The sequence below is a fragment of the Bufo gargarizans genome, chromosome 3, assembly GCF_014858855.1.
Source record: "Bufo gargarizans isolate SCDJY-AF-19 chromosome 3, ASM1485885v1, whole genome shotgun sequence".
NCBI lineage: Eukaryota > Metazoa > Chordata > Amphibia > Anura > Bufonidae > Bufo > Bufo gargarizans.
The window spans coordinates 341,413,215-341,427,464 of NC_058082.1; the positions used below are offsets into that span (position 1 = coordinate 341,413,215).

The window sequence follows — 14,250 nt, forward strand, 5'->3', positions numbered from 1 at the left end:
CAAGAGGATAAGGTGAGTTAACTTTTTTATTTTTTTAACCCTTCCAGCACTATTTTACTATGCATTCTGTAGTCAGAATGCTATTTTCCCTTATAACCATGTTATAAGGGAAAATAATACAGTGAATAGACTGTCACCTAGAACCCATGCGTGAAAATCGCACCGCATCCGCACTTGCTTGCGGATGCTTGCGATTTTCACGCAACCCCATTCACTTCTATGGGGCCTGCGTTGCGTGGATTATCGCACCGCAACGCACAAAGAGGAGCATGCTGCGATTTTCACACAACGCATAAGTGATGCGTGAAAATCACCGCTCATGTGAACAGCCCCATAGAAATGAATGGGTCAGGATTCAGTGCGGGTGCAATGCGTTCAACTCACGCATCGCACCCGCGCGGAATACTCGCTCGTGTGAAAGGGGCCTTAGGCTAAATGCACACAATTAGGATTGCGTGTGCGGATTTTCCGCGCGAATTTGCGCGCGGAAAATCCGCACTGTAGGTCATGTACATTGTATTCTATGAGAATTTAAAATTCTCAATGCACATGATGCCGATTTTTTTCTGCGCGGATTGTGACCTGCGTTGCAGATTTTAAAATCCGCAGCATGTCAATGTATTTTATTTTTTTCTGACCAGATTTTCTCCATTCACTTAGTGAAATCCGCGCCAAATCCGCACCAATTCATGCGGATTGACCGCACAGATTTGCCTGCGAACACCTGCGGATTTCAGTGCGGATACTCCGCACATGAATCCTGAACGTGTGCATGTCCACTTATCATTTCCTTTGCTAGTCAACCAAGTTGGTTTTGTCTTGGGAATATCTACATATAAACTAGGGCTAAGCATATTTCCCAACGTAGGTGTCCAACGTGCCACACACTTTATTAATACCGCTCATTGTGAACGTGGTCCAATCCTTATCATAGCTAAGTACAGGAAAATGCTTTTTTAGAATTTGGCAAATATCCCTAAATTCCCCAAAATTTTCACTGTAACTAGTAGCAAATACGATACTTATCCTTAAGGGGGTTATTTTTTTTTCTTTATTATTTTCATTGATGTTCTTTGGAAAAGCATTTTCCTGTACTTAGCTATGATAAGGATTGGACCACGTTCACAATGAGCGGTATTAAGTGTGTGGCACGTCGGGCGCCTACGCTGGGAAATATGCTTAGCCCTAGTTTATATGTAGATATTCCCAAGACAAAACCAACTTGGTTGACTAGCAAAGGAAATGATAAGTGTGGACATGGCAGATGCATTTGTTGTAACCATATGAAAGTGGAGTCTACGGCAAATCGTAAAAGATTTGAGGTTAACACTTTTCTCAACTGTAACACTAAATTTGCCGTATATTAATTACCTGTGAGCTTTGTTCACTTCAATATGTCTGTGAAGGTTCTCATTTATCCAGGTCATGGTATATCTGTCCAGTTGCCTTGATTTATTCTTTACAGATTTTAATATGTAGGCTGCACAACAAATTAAAACCAGGATAAGAAAACATATTTCTAATATACCCCATTTTACAACGTGGAATGTTTCTGCTGCCAGTCTGCACTTTGCCCTAGTGCATGGAGACGATATTTCAGCTTTTATTGCACAGGGTATAGAAAGGGTTACAGCTCCCCTGCGGGGGGGAGACCATCGGAGAAAGCTCCTCAATAGAGAGGCTTTTTGGATGTTTTCCTACAGGTTTGAATAAGAGACATGATTTGATCTTACAGTATTATTGATAAAAAATTCTCCGCTAACTATTGCATTGTTTGGATCTTTGATTTTCTAAGAATGTGGATGTTTTAAGGAAGAATATCATGTGTTCTGATTTTATTAACTAGTTTCCGATCATGTGACACCTTAATCATTGCGGATAGGTGTAGGATGAGTATATAGGAAAATGGGTCCGCATCCTATCCGCAAAAAAACTGAACGGACACTGAAACAAACAACGTTCGTGTGCATGAGGCCTTAGGCCCCTTTCACACGGGCGAGTATTCCGCGCGGATGCGATGCGCGAGGTGAACGTATTGCACCCGCACTGAATACCGACCCATTCATCACTTATGCGTTGCGTGAAAATCGCAGCATGCTCTATTTTGTGCGTTTTTCACGGAACGCAGGACCCATAGAAATGAATAGGGTTGCATGAAAATCTCAAGCATCCGCAAGCAAGTGCGGATGCGGTGCGATTTTTACGCACGGTTGCTAGGAGACGATCGGGAAGGAGACCCGATCATTATTATTTTCCCTTATAACATGGTTATAAGGGAAAATAATAGCATTCTGTATATAGAATGCATAGTAAAATAGCGCTGGAGGGGTTAAAAAAAAATTATTTTTTTTTTAGCTCACCTTAGTTCACTTGATCGCGCCGCCCGGCATCTCGTCTGTCTCTTTTGCTGAACAGGACCTGTGGTGACGTCACTCCGGTCATCACATGTTCCATCACATGATCTTTTACCATGGTGATGGATCATGTGATGACCGGAGTGACGTCACCACAGGTCCTGTTCCTGAAATGAATGCTCACCACAGGTCCTGTTCAGCAAAGGAGACAGACGATATGCCGGGCTGCGCGATCAAGTGGACTAAGGTGAGTTAAATTTATTTTATTTATTTTTTAACCCCTCCAGTGCTATTTTACTATGCATTCTGTATTCAGAATGCTATTATTTTCCCTTATAACCATGTTATAAGGGAAAATAATACAATCTACAGAATACCGATCCCAAGCCCGAACTTCTGTGAAGAAGTTCGGGTTTGGGTACCAAACATGCACGATTTTTCTCACGCGAGTGCAACGCATGACAATGTTTTGCACTCGCGTGGAAAAATCGCCGGTGTTCCCGCAACGCACCCGCACTTTTTCCCGCAACGCCCGTCTGAAAGAGGCCTTAGGGTTAGGTCGTACACTGCAGATCAGAGAGTGGAGAGGGCGAGAGGATCTGGGGAGGGTAACTCCCACAGGCTGTAGATATGAGGCAGGGGAGGGGGCAGCATCCTGGGCAAGCATTACTGAGAGAATCATAGCCAAATGAGAAAATTAGGAAAGGGTTATAAACTGAATATCAGGGGGTCTGAAAATAAATGAAAAAATAAAGATTTCAGACTGATCTTTTTTAATGCAAGGTCACCTCTAACATATGTAAAAGTGATGTCCTCCGTGTCCAAGTTGTTTGTAGCCTTGAAAAGCTGAATTTCTAGCAGCAGCCGCCACTGGGGGGAAAAAAGGCGCTTACTGTATAAAGGATAAAGGTGTGTCCGCAATCCTATTATGCAGAAGATTTATATTTATCCTTCATATTTTTGCAGCTTTTAAAAAGAGGTTCAAAATTCCTGAGTGTCGCATGCATTCATTTTGAGTATATGTAGTAGATTTCCTTGAAAAAATGATGAGTAAATCCTGCGTGTGATGCACGGAGCTTATGTTTCGCCATCTACAATCTCGCTGCGCTGGCCCGCAGCGAGCTGTCTCCATTTTTTATTACAAGCTGTGCACATTTGAATAAACCACTTAATGCATCAAATTGCTGCTTGTTTTGTAGGAATCACAGAGGACGTAGATAGGTGTACTCCGGAGGCTGTCACTGCCACTGACTTGAGTAATGAGTTTGCTTCTTGGATGGGAAATAATACAAATGTTTCAGTAAATTAACTTCGGGGTTCCTGCTCGTCCTAGCACTTAGAGCTTCGACATTTCCACCGTTGTTGTGGATGATGCCTTTTCCAGGAATCCAGTGTTATGTTATCTAGAGGGTAACATTAGAGAGTCGATGATGATATCTCCTCTCCAGGGAAAGGTAGCGTATTGATTAAGTCTTCGATAACCACATTAGTTACAGCTCATAGGATAGCGGCATTAACATTGAGTGACTCTGGGAATTGGCCACTCAGTCTGGCCCTCTAATGGATGAGCAATGCATCTGGAGTATGGTTTCCCCAAAATTAAATATTCTAAGAAAAGCATCTGGGCTTTCTGCAGTAACCCCACCGAGGAGCCGGGACAGAGGATGGGAGTGGTAGTGGCCTTGATGAAGTGTTGTGTCACGGTGCACTACATCAGGCCATTGCTCCCTGGGGATTGGTGCAGTGAAATTATAGAATGGAAGAAGGAGGCCAGAGTTAAACGTAACAAAGTCTTTTTTTTACTAAATTCAACATAGAACTTCAAATGCATTCAATAGACGCAGATTTCAAGTGCAATTCTCTGGCACCAGTAAGGAATATGGAGGCAGGTTGGATGGCTGCAATTTAGCACTAGTATTGTACTGGCCTAGTAGTAGTCTGGGTGATGGCTGTCTAAGCCTACTTTCACACTGGCGTTTTGGTTTCCGTTTGTGAGATCCGTTCAGGGCTCTCACAAGCGGTCCAAAATGGATCAGTTTGGTCCCAATGCATTCTGAATGGAAAAGGATCCGCTCAGAATGCATCAGTTTGCCTCCGTTCCGTCTCCATTCCGCTTTGGAGGCGGACACCAAAACGCTGCTTGCAGCGTTTTTGTGTCCGTCTGACGCAACTGAGCCAAACGGATCCGTCCTGGCACACAATGTAAGTCAATGGGGGACGGATCCGTTTTCTATGACACAATCTGGCACAATAGAAAATGGATCCGTCCTCCATTGACTTTCAATGGTGTTCAAGACGTCTTGGCTATGTTACAGATAATACAAACGGATCCATTCTGAACAGATGCAGACGGTTGTATTATCTGAACGGATCCGTCTGTGCAGATCCATGACGGATCCGCACCAAACGCGAGTGTGAAAGTAGACTTAGCCGTAGTCCCTCACCTTAGGGTACTTTCACACTAGCGTTATTCTTTTCCGGTATTGAAATCCGGTAAAGGGTCTCAGTACCGGAAAAAAACGCTTCCGTTTTGTCCTAATGCATTCTGAATGGAAAGCAATCCGTTCAGTATGCATCAGGATGTCTTGCGTTCTGTCCCTTGTACGGTATCTGACCGGACAAAATACCACAGCTTGCTGCGACATTACCACACATTGAAATGTATTAGTGCCGGATCCGGTACCAAGTGCTCCGGAAATTGCCGCATAGCCGGACCCATTTTTTCAGTCTGCGCATGCGCAGTTCTTTCTAGCTTTGAAAAAATTTAATACCGGACCCTTTATTCCGGATGAGACGGATCTGGTATTTCAATGAATAAGTCTAACGGATCCGTATCCAGAAAAAAAAGATATCCGTTTGCATACGGATTTCCGGATCCGGCAGGCAGTTCCGGTGCATGAGGCCTAAGGCTGTATCTCTTTGATCCCACTGGAGAATCCTCTGTATGGAGGCACTCCGTCTGCTGCTGTGTGATACTTACTATGGCGTTATTTTACAGATGTATTCTCCCCTATTAGCAGTATGGCTATGGGAGAATATGTCCATAAAGCATAATCTAATATCTGATGAATTCATACAGAATCCAACAAAAAATGGAGAAAATCTCAGACATAAGGAGACACAGTAGGGCCTTCTAGACTTCAGCCATGTGCACGTGGCCTTACTGAAAGCGTCGTCAAAACGCAATAGCAGCGCTGTCCCAAAGAGGAAAATGATCGCTTTAGCCCTGCTACATCTTTTTTTTCTTCATTTACATTTCATTATTTATTTTGCGCACTTATATATCGCAGCGCTTTACAGACATTAGCATCACACTGTCCCCAATGGGGCTCACAATCTACGTTCCCTAGCAGTCTGCCTTTGGAGTGGGGGAGGAACCTCAGGCAGAACATACAAACTCCATGCAGATGTTGTCCTTGGTCAGATTCAACCCCAGCGCTGCAAGGCACCAGTGCTAACCACTGAGCCACCATGCCGCCCACTTACGGCATTGCCCCAAGATCTAACTTATCACCTGGAACGGCGTCCAGCATGCATATTGCAGTTCTATTCAACTCATGAAGATAGTCAAACGTTATACTTGCCGATTCTTCTGCAGTCCCATGGAGATGAATGGAGTGGCAGTAAGAACCCCAGCTATCACTTGCCACCAAAGGTCCTGTGCCCATTTTATTTGGGTTTTAGGTTTGTCTGTAAAGAAGGGTGCTCTCATTCACTGACGACAATCAATGATCTTGAAAATGGTGAGGAACTGAGATTAGAGCCTCCAGGCTGGTCTTTGCTATCAGATATCCTCATAATGTGGAATGCAAAACATTACTCTGAGAACTGCAGCAATCTTCCCTTGTAAAACACCTCGAAAGTCTCCATAATTATATATATATCATTTCTCACAGCTCCGGCGCAGCATTGTATAAGCAAACAAATCATGAAATACGGACGGCTCTTCCCTAAGGATCATAAAACCTTAGGAAAGGATGGGAGGAATGACGCAGCGCCTGAAAGTAACACTGCATGACCCTAGTATCTGCTGTTTATTGCATATTCTCCATGTCTGAGCCCCAGGGCAGTCTGAGGACAAGAACAACGTATTTCTACACCGAGGAAAGAACATAAGCATGTTTTATATCCTGAAGGCTGGAAAGTTCTCCTTATATCTACCTCGTTACACTGGGCTTCTGCCTGGCTGTTGTACAAGCAAATCTCTGCCTTCTATAGACAATTGTTTCTGTTCTGAAATGTAAAAATGTTATCAAGTTATTTGCAAATAATTAAAGGGGTTTTTCTGTGATTTGTCTATTGATGGTCTATCCTCACTATGTCCAGCACTGGAAGTAGGCGCCAGAACTACACAGCTCCATCCATTGTGTAGTGGACGATGCTGGTTACTGCAGCACTGCTCCTGTTCAAGTGTAAATGTGCCACCGATCACCTTAAAAACATGCAAGCACTAGTTTGTGGGGTGATCTGATCTTTTCTGTGGCACATAAAATCATTGTTTGCTGGCAGCACATCTCCTTGTAAACCTGTGGGCAAACAGTAAGTCTGTATGGGGATGAATGATCACTATAATCCTTCATCCCCATGCTGGGGGAGGGAAATGCAGCTAATCAGCAGTCAGTGACCATGAATGAATGGTTCAATTTTAATCTATCTTTTTACTGTGTATTTTCCCTTGTAAATGGGTCCTTAGGTTGGTGTAGTATCTTTTATTTATACCCCCATACTTCTGAGGTACCATATAGTGCTAAAAAATGTAATTGGATCAGTGTGGAAGGGTTCTGAAAGGGGAGAGGGGAGAAAGCCATTGCCATACTCCTCTGGCAGCTGCTTCCAGTATCTCCCTGATAACAAAAGGATCGGGCATGTTGAAATTCAGCTTCCCAATTCTTCTCACCCCATCGGCTGAGGAGGTCCCATACACATTAGATGCTTAGCTGGTGCCGCCAAAATTTGCGGGTTCATCCCACATGGCAAGCTTTACCATACAGTACAGTGCAACGAGGTTCCCAAATAACACTACTAGATATCATCTGTAATTGTGGGTATATATTGCTTGGATATTAAAGTGCAGATGTTTCTATCCATAATGGAATATGTGATGGTATTATGTGGCCCAGAGATTAGAAGAACTCTCCAATTGATAAATAGTTATATCTGGTGCACAGCCTGAGGAAGTTCCTTTAAATGAAAAATGACACTCATTGCATGGAAGGTAAACCACTTTCATTCTTAGTAGCAGTCGTCTTCCAATCCCTCGGCCAACCCTGAGTTGACTGTACAATGAATCGCTCGGCATCACAGCACATACTGTATAGGACCATGCTCTTCTGCTAGTATGCTCCATTCCTCTGGCTTGCTCCACCTGACTATCTAGTACTTTGTTTTCTTCTAGGTTCTTCAGATTTGCCCTAAGGACATGCGAGCAGATATCTGCGTCCACCTGAACCGCAAAGTATTCAAGGAGCACCCAGCATTTCGACTAGCTAGCGATGGCTGCCTGAGGGCTCTGGCCATGGAGTTCCAGACTGTGCACTGTGCCCCAGGGGATTTAATCTACCATGCTGGGGAGAGTATAGATACACTGTGTTTCGTGGTTTCCGGGTCTTTGGAAGTTATCCAGGATGATGAGGTCGTGGCTATTTTGGGTAAGTTGCATGGCTCTATATGTGCACCATCACTGGGCAGTTTACCGATGTCACAGGATAGGTGATAAACTTTAGATAGTTGGTGGCTTCATCCCTGGTACCCCGATTAGTACAGGGTCCATTCCTCCTCACAACTATGACCATGGTAAGGAAGAATTTGTATGGAGGGGTGGTCAAGCATGCATTCTGTCGCTCCATACAAACTGCAATGGATCAGTGTGTGAGCCCACTGTGCCAACTAACCGTTTTGGCATAGGGCTAACCCTAAGGGCGTTATTCTGGTATTCATCCTTTAACCTCTATTCAGGGATCTGGACTTCGCTGCAGGTTACCAACTGGACTGTTACCTCCCGGGATAAGCCCTGTACAGTATAGTTGGCAGCCAGGGGAAGACTGGGAACTTAAAGTGGCCAATAAAAAAATAACTAAAAGTGGCCCCAAACTGACAGAAGGCAGGACAACATAAGTAGGTGGGGTCGGCAATACCATAGCACAAATTACCATCCCAGCAGAACCATATACCACAGTGCATAGAAACATAGAATGTGTCGGCAGATAAGAACCATTTGGCCCATCTAGCTGTCCCTCTGTGGTGGCCATTAATAGCTGCCATTTTCTGTCCTCCCCTTCCAGTTTGGAAAAGGGGGCTTAGGAGGTGAGATGTGGGCCACAGAAATTGAATTTAGGAGGGCATGTGTAGTCACTGGCTGGAAGAGAGAAGGGCATTGGCCGACCAGGAAATTTCTCTCTAAGGTCTATGGTCAACCCACCCCATTGGCAGCTGACCCATTGGGGTCAGAGACTCCGGTACAAGCACTGGGAGCTCTGGATATAGAAAATGCACCAAAAACACAGGAAAACCGCAGGCATAGTCTGAATAGGCAGCGAGGCTTAAATGCTGGTTTTAGAGATCCAGGCAGAGTTAACGTAGACCCAGGAAAAACTTGCGTACAGGGTAGTGGTTAGGCACACACAAGGCAGGCAGGCAGGCTGGGTACTTGACTGGAGCACAGACAGAGAGGACAGACTGGATTAACTTAAAAATGAACTTAACTGAACTTGGACCTGAAAGTGTAGACTCACACAGCCAGGATGGAAACCTGGAGCATGGCAGGAACACAGGCACAGGCACATAAACAGTGGTAAACCGCAATAGCACTAGGCTGTCATCAGGGAACCTAAAGCTCAGGCACACTCTGCCTGGAGAGGGTGCCTTAAATACCCAGGGACCTTAAGCCACAGGCTGGTGAAGGACTTCGAAGCACACACACACCATATTAAGAGGCCAGAGGTGAGTGCACACCCTAAGGCCCCCTGCACACGATTAGGATTGCGCGCGGATTTGCGTGCGGAAAATCCGCACCGTAGGTCATGTACATTGTATTCTATGAGAATTTGAAATTCTCAATGCACACGATGCAGATTTTTTCCGCGCGGATTTTGACCTGCGGTGCGAATTTTAAAATCCACGACATGTGAATCAATTTTTTTTTTCCTGACCGGATTTTCTTAATTCACTTAGTGAAATCCGCATGCGGAAAATCCGCACCGAATCCGTACCAAATCCGCATGCAAATCCGCACCAATTAATGCGGATTGACCGCACGGATTTGCCTGTGAACACCTGCGGATTTCAGTGCGGATTCTCCGCACATAAATCCTGAACGTGTGCATGTAGCCTAAGAGACCATCAGGCAGGAGCATGCAGAGGACGCTGCCGGCCAGGATACCAGGAGGCATGGTGAGTGGCGTGGCATCAGACACCCACAAGGGCCAACAGGAGGATAGTGGGCATGGACTGCAAACCTAACACAAACTGTAAGGGAGTTACAAAAGAACCATGATACCTATTGATAGCCTGTCCTCTGGGCCCCCATCCACCATGTGACATTTTGATACTGGTATTTTCTTATGTGTCTTCGAGCCCCCTTAGGCACCAAGGCCTGGGCATGTCTCATTTCTCTGCAGCCCCTATAATCTTCTCCCATGCTAGACGGTTATAGGATTGCTGTATTGTAGATATAGAATCAAATTCTTTGAAGTCTTCATTTACGAGTCTGTCCGTCATCATACATCCATAGCTGATGCCCTGGTCTGATTGTAACTTATAACCTGATGTGGGTCACAGTGCCACCATCTCCCCAGTTTGTATGAATGAAAGGAGGATTGATATGGGTGGTCTGTCGTTATAATCCCATTGTAAATCATTCTTTGTAATACTGTTCTCTAATGTAAAGTAATCCAGTATCTGACCATTTATGGGTAGCAGGATTATCAGTAACAGGTCAGCTCAGCACGGGTGTATCTGTCACAGCTTGTGTGGCAACCATTAGTCACGCATAAACAGTATAATCATATGATTGCTGTGTTATATTTCAGTTTTCTCGTGATTGCCTTTCTTTTTTTAGATACATTTTTTATGCTGAAGCTCTTTAAATTGTATTCAGGAGCTGTCAGATTTTGCAAAGTGAAGACGCACCTATGTATTTATGAGAGTAATATGTGGCGCTGTATGACGGTATAATTTGGAATCAATGTGGAAGTATCATCTGAACACGACATAGCGATATTATTTATGCAACATTAGTCACAGTTATTAAAATACCTGTCAGGTAAAAACCCTTCCGTGCTACTGCGGTACTGAGTCTGGCCTCTCTAATGAGGTGCCAGTGGCATCACTCCAATACCATGGTAACCAGCGCAGTTGACAGTGGGGCTGATCGGGATATCAGATAGCAGGGATGCGGGGCTAATTAGACTTGGCGCCGGCGTCATATACTTTCTGTCGGCAGGGTATTTCAACAGTCAACTTGCCTCACATGCTTAGTTTGTGCTTCACGTGGATTGCTGGACTTCTGACCTTCTGCCAGTTAGTGTCTTCTCCTTTGACTGCTGATTCTTGTTCTGACATTACCTCCTAGTTTTGGCCCTGCTTGGTACGTTACACGGCGTTTGTTTCTTCATTGGTTCTGACGTCTGATAGTATTCTCTATTGTCTCACCTAAAAAAGTAGGTCCTGTGCACTTAGTCAGATTAGGGACTGTCGCCCATTTGGAGTCCGGCATTAAGGGTGGATCATCCTAGTGAGTAAGGTCTGCACTGTTCCCTAGCTGAATTGACAATACCCTTTGGATGTATTACCTGTATGCTACATTATGTCTTTTGCGGTGGTATTATACGTGCACTATATGGCATATATGGGCAGTATTTTTGGTTCTGAAAGGCCTCCCTCTCCATGGCCACCATAGTAGCAGCCTAGGCTTTCTGTATAATATGTGACAGGTTTTTGATTCTGTCATGTTTTAAAGAGCTTCATGTATAAAAAGCTTATACAGGCAAAATATTGAGAAGTTTCTGATATCAAGCAATGAGATTATGGTTTTATGTTTCCAAATGCGAAGAAAAAGCTAAAATCTGATTGGATGCTGTGGGCAGCATCTTCTCTTTTGTTTGCAGTATTTTTTGTTCGAATGTATGAGTTTTTGCATGTTTTTGACTTTCAAGGTCGGTGCAAATGGGTATTCTGCAATAGCTGGTCAAAGGTAGCGCTTACATGGATGGCATACAGTACAGTATATAGACTCTGGGACATCTCTCAGGGGATGGTTAATCTTCCATCCAGGTACATAAGAACATCAAGGACAAGCCCATCATAGATACCTTGGGTCTCCGCATTAAGGTGCTCTGAAATAATGGAAATCTGCTGAATGGATGGGATAACGTGATTGAACCAAATTGATCTTGGTTTGAAAGCTCATCAGGTTTTAAAGAAATTCACTTGTTTTAAAAGAAGAGACTGATTTATAAAATGCTTGAGCTGGAATCGGTCCAGTCCTAAGTGGTAAATGGCTTTGACATCTCAGAAGCAAGGTCTGTATTAATTAGCGAGGCTACGTCACTGGAATGATACATTGAGACAGTCACTCTTCATAGTTCTTGATACGTCTGTCACTGAAATCTTTATCTGCGTCTCACCCAAAGGAACAAACTGTACTCGATGCATGGCAGGATGTCAGTCATCTCCTAATGTGGAATAGACTTTATAGTCATCTAGTACTTCTTATGGCCATTAACCCCTAGACTTGATTATATGATCAAATAATTTATTGCTTCAAGTGCAGAAGATCCGAAGACCTTTCGACAATATTCTACTGATGTGAACTGTCCTGTGAGGCAGAATATTGTCCTGAGTACAAGTATTGGGAAGATTATTGACTTTGTACCTGGTCCTTCTTCTCATGGAAACCTTCAAGATGTCCTTGTGCTTCTTTTACTCTTTGCCAATCTTTGTGGCCACAATCAGTGGGAACTCTTCTCCTCAATAGCAATGTCCTAAAAAGGGGTCTTCTGGGAGTTGTAATGTCAGGGAAAAGCTTCATGGACGTATTTCTTGAGTAAATATCGGTAATATATATCTAATTGACTACCATTCACCTGTGGCGGTGTTTTTTTGGACATTCGGTTCTAGTTGTACTTCGGCTCCTCAGACTATGCACTGTCAGCAGTGCAGAAATCATCCCTAAACTAGATTACCCAGATTGCAATGCACTCTGGTTTATTACTTCCTACCAGTATACCAGTAAGTAGTGTTATACTGTACATGCCATATGTCCGTACATGGGCCTCCTGACATTAGTTGGATGACTGCTCATGTTCAGTCTGTTTTTTCCACACTAGAAGAAGACAACCAGGACTGGGGAATCGGTGGATCAGTAATGAAATTTAAAAACATTCAAAGTACAAAGTTTAAGAAGACACTTCATACGTAAAAAGTAAATTCAAGAAATCACATTAGTTCCCTCCAATGTGGTCAGGAAATGAGCACATGGGCGCCACACTGCTGTGCTCCAAAAATTATTATTAGAAAAACAAGGTTTGGCAATTTTGATCTTAGCATGCCTAAGGCCTCTTTCACACTAGCGAGTTTTCCGTCAGGGTGCGATGCGTGAAGCAAACGCAAAGCATCTGGCCTAAATCCTAAACCCATCCATTTCAACGGGTCTGTGCACATTAGCATCGTTTTTCACGCATCATTTCCGTATTCAGGAAAAATCGCAGCGTCTTCTATATTCTGCGTTTTTCATTCAGCTCTGGTTCCATAGGAGTGAATCGGGCTTCAGTGAAAAATGGATGTCTTCTAGTAAGCAGGGCAGGCAAGAAAGCTCCATTAAAAAGGGAGCACAGAACTGAACCTAAGAAGTATTAGTAAAAGTTGCATAATCAACTCTTCTGCCGCATAATAAAACTTGTATCCTGCTGGGTCATGTTTTTTTTAAAGGGGTTCTCTACCAGAGACAGCTCTTTTGTCTTAGAAGAGACTGAATCTGCATATAATTTTTCCCAGTAAGCATTGTATGGCCTATAGGACTCCCTGGGCACCCTGCAAGGATACACAGTACCCTTCAAGACCAAAGGCGACTCTTAAAAGTCAGCCCTTGATCATTTGCCGTCATAGGGCATATGGATGTTATAGAGGGGGCCTTCTCACTCAGAACCCCCCTCCATGAGCTAAGGTACACCTGAACTGTCCATGCTTTACATTGAAGGCCATTCCATTCAACAACTCCATGTAATTTGTTCATAGACAACCCCATTAACTTTTTCAAACTCCCATATCTTAAAGTTGGGAATGTCTGGGAAGAAATGGCTATTAGAAGCTCCTGAGTAAGTCCTCCTTCGGCCATGGACGTGAAACATCTGATAATGAATGCCCCTCCGGTTTAAGAAAAACAAATCACGTTAACTGGGGAACAAATAGAATACTTACCTGGTGACCACCTTTTCTTCTTTTCTCCTGCAGATTTACCAGTTCCTGTGCTCCTCTTCTGCTATACAAGATGGTCACACTGCTTCGCAGACTACCTAATGCACACCGTGTATTTGGTGGTTCATGATACCTCCTGATTGTCCAGCCCAGCTCTTGCATTGGCCATCATTTCTCACATGAGCAGTGCTGGCCAATCCGAGGGCAGCAGGAAGTGTCTTGGAACAAACCGCGTGGATCAGGCGGTCTGAGAAGCGGTGCAGCCATCTTGGATGGCAGACAAGAAGCCTGAGAATTGTTGCATCTGCAGTGGAAAAGATGAAAAGGAGGGCACCAGGTACATTAAGTCGTCTGTTGGTTTCTCAGTTAACATGATTTTTTTTCCTTAAACCGGAGGGTCGCTTTAATTTTTTAAAGAAGTCTATAACAAGATGGGACAAGGATATTTATTTACTGCAGATTTTTTTTTAATGGTAATTTTGAT

The 14,250-nt window shown here is 43.9% G+C and overlaps 1 protein-coding gene across 1 annotated transcript in view; it reads left to right on the forward strand.

The window, feature by feature from the left end:
- The window catches only part of KCNH1 (potassium voltage-gated channel subfamily H member 1), a 386,448-nt gene that overhangs the window by 217,714 nt on the left and 154,484 nt on the right, over nucleotides 1–14,250 (forward strand). Inside the window, exon 9 of the mRNA XM_044286155.1 lies at nucleotides 7,750–8,002. Within this exon, the coding sequence (XP_044142090.1) occupies nucleotides 7,750–8,002 (253 nt within the window). The remainder of the gene's footprint in view (nucleotides 1–7,749; nucleotides 8,003–14,250) is intronic.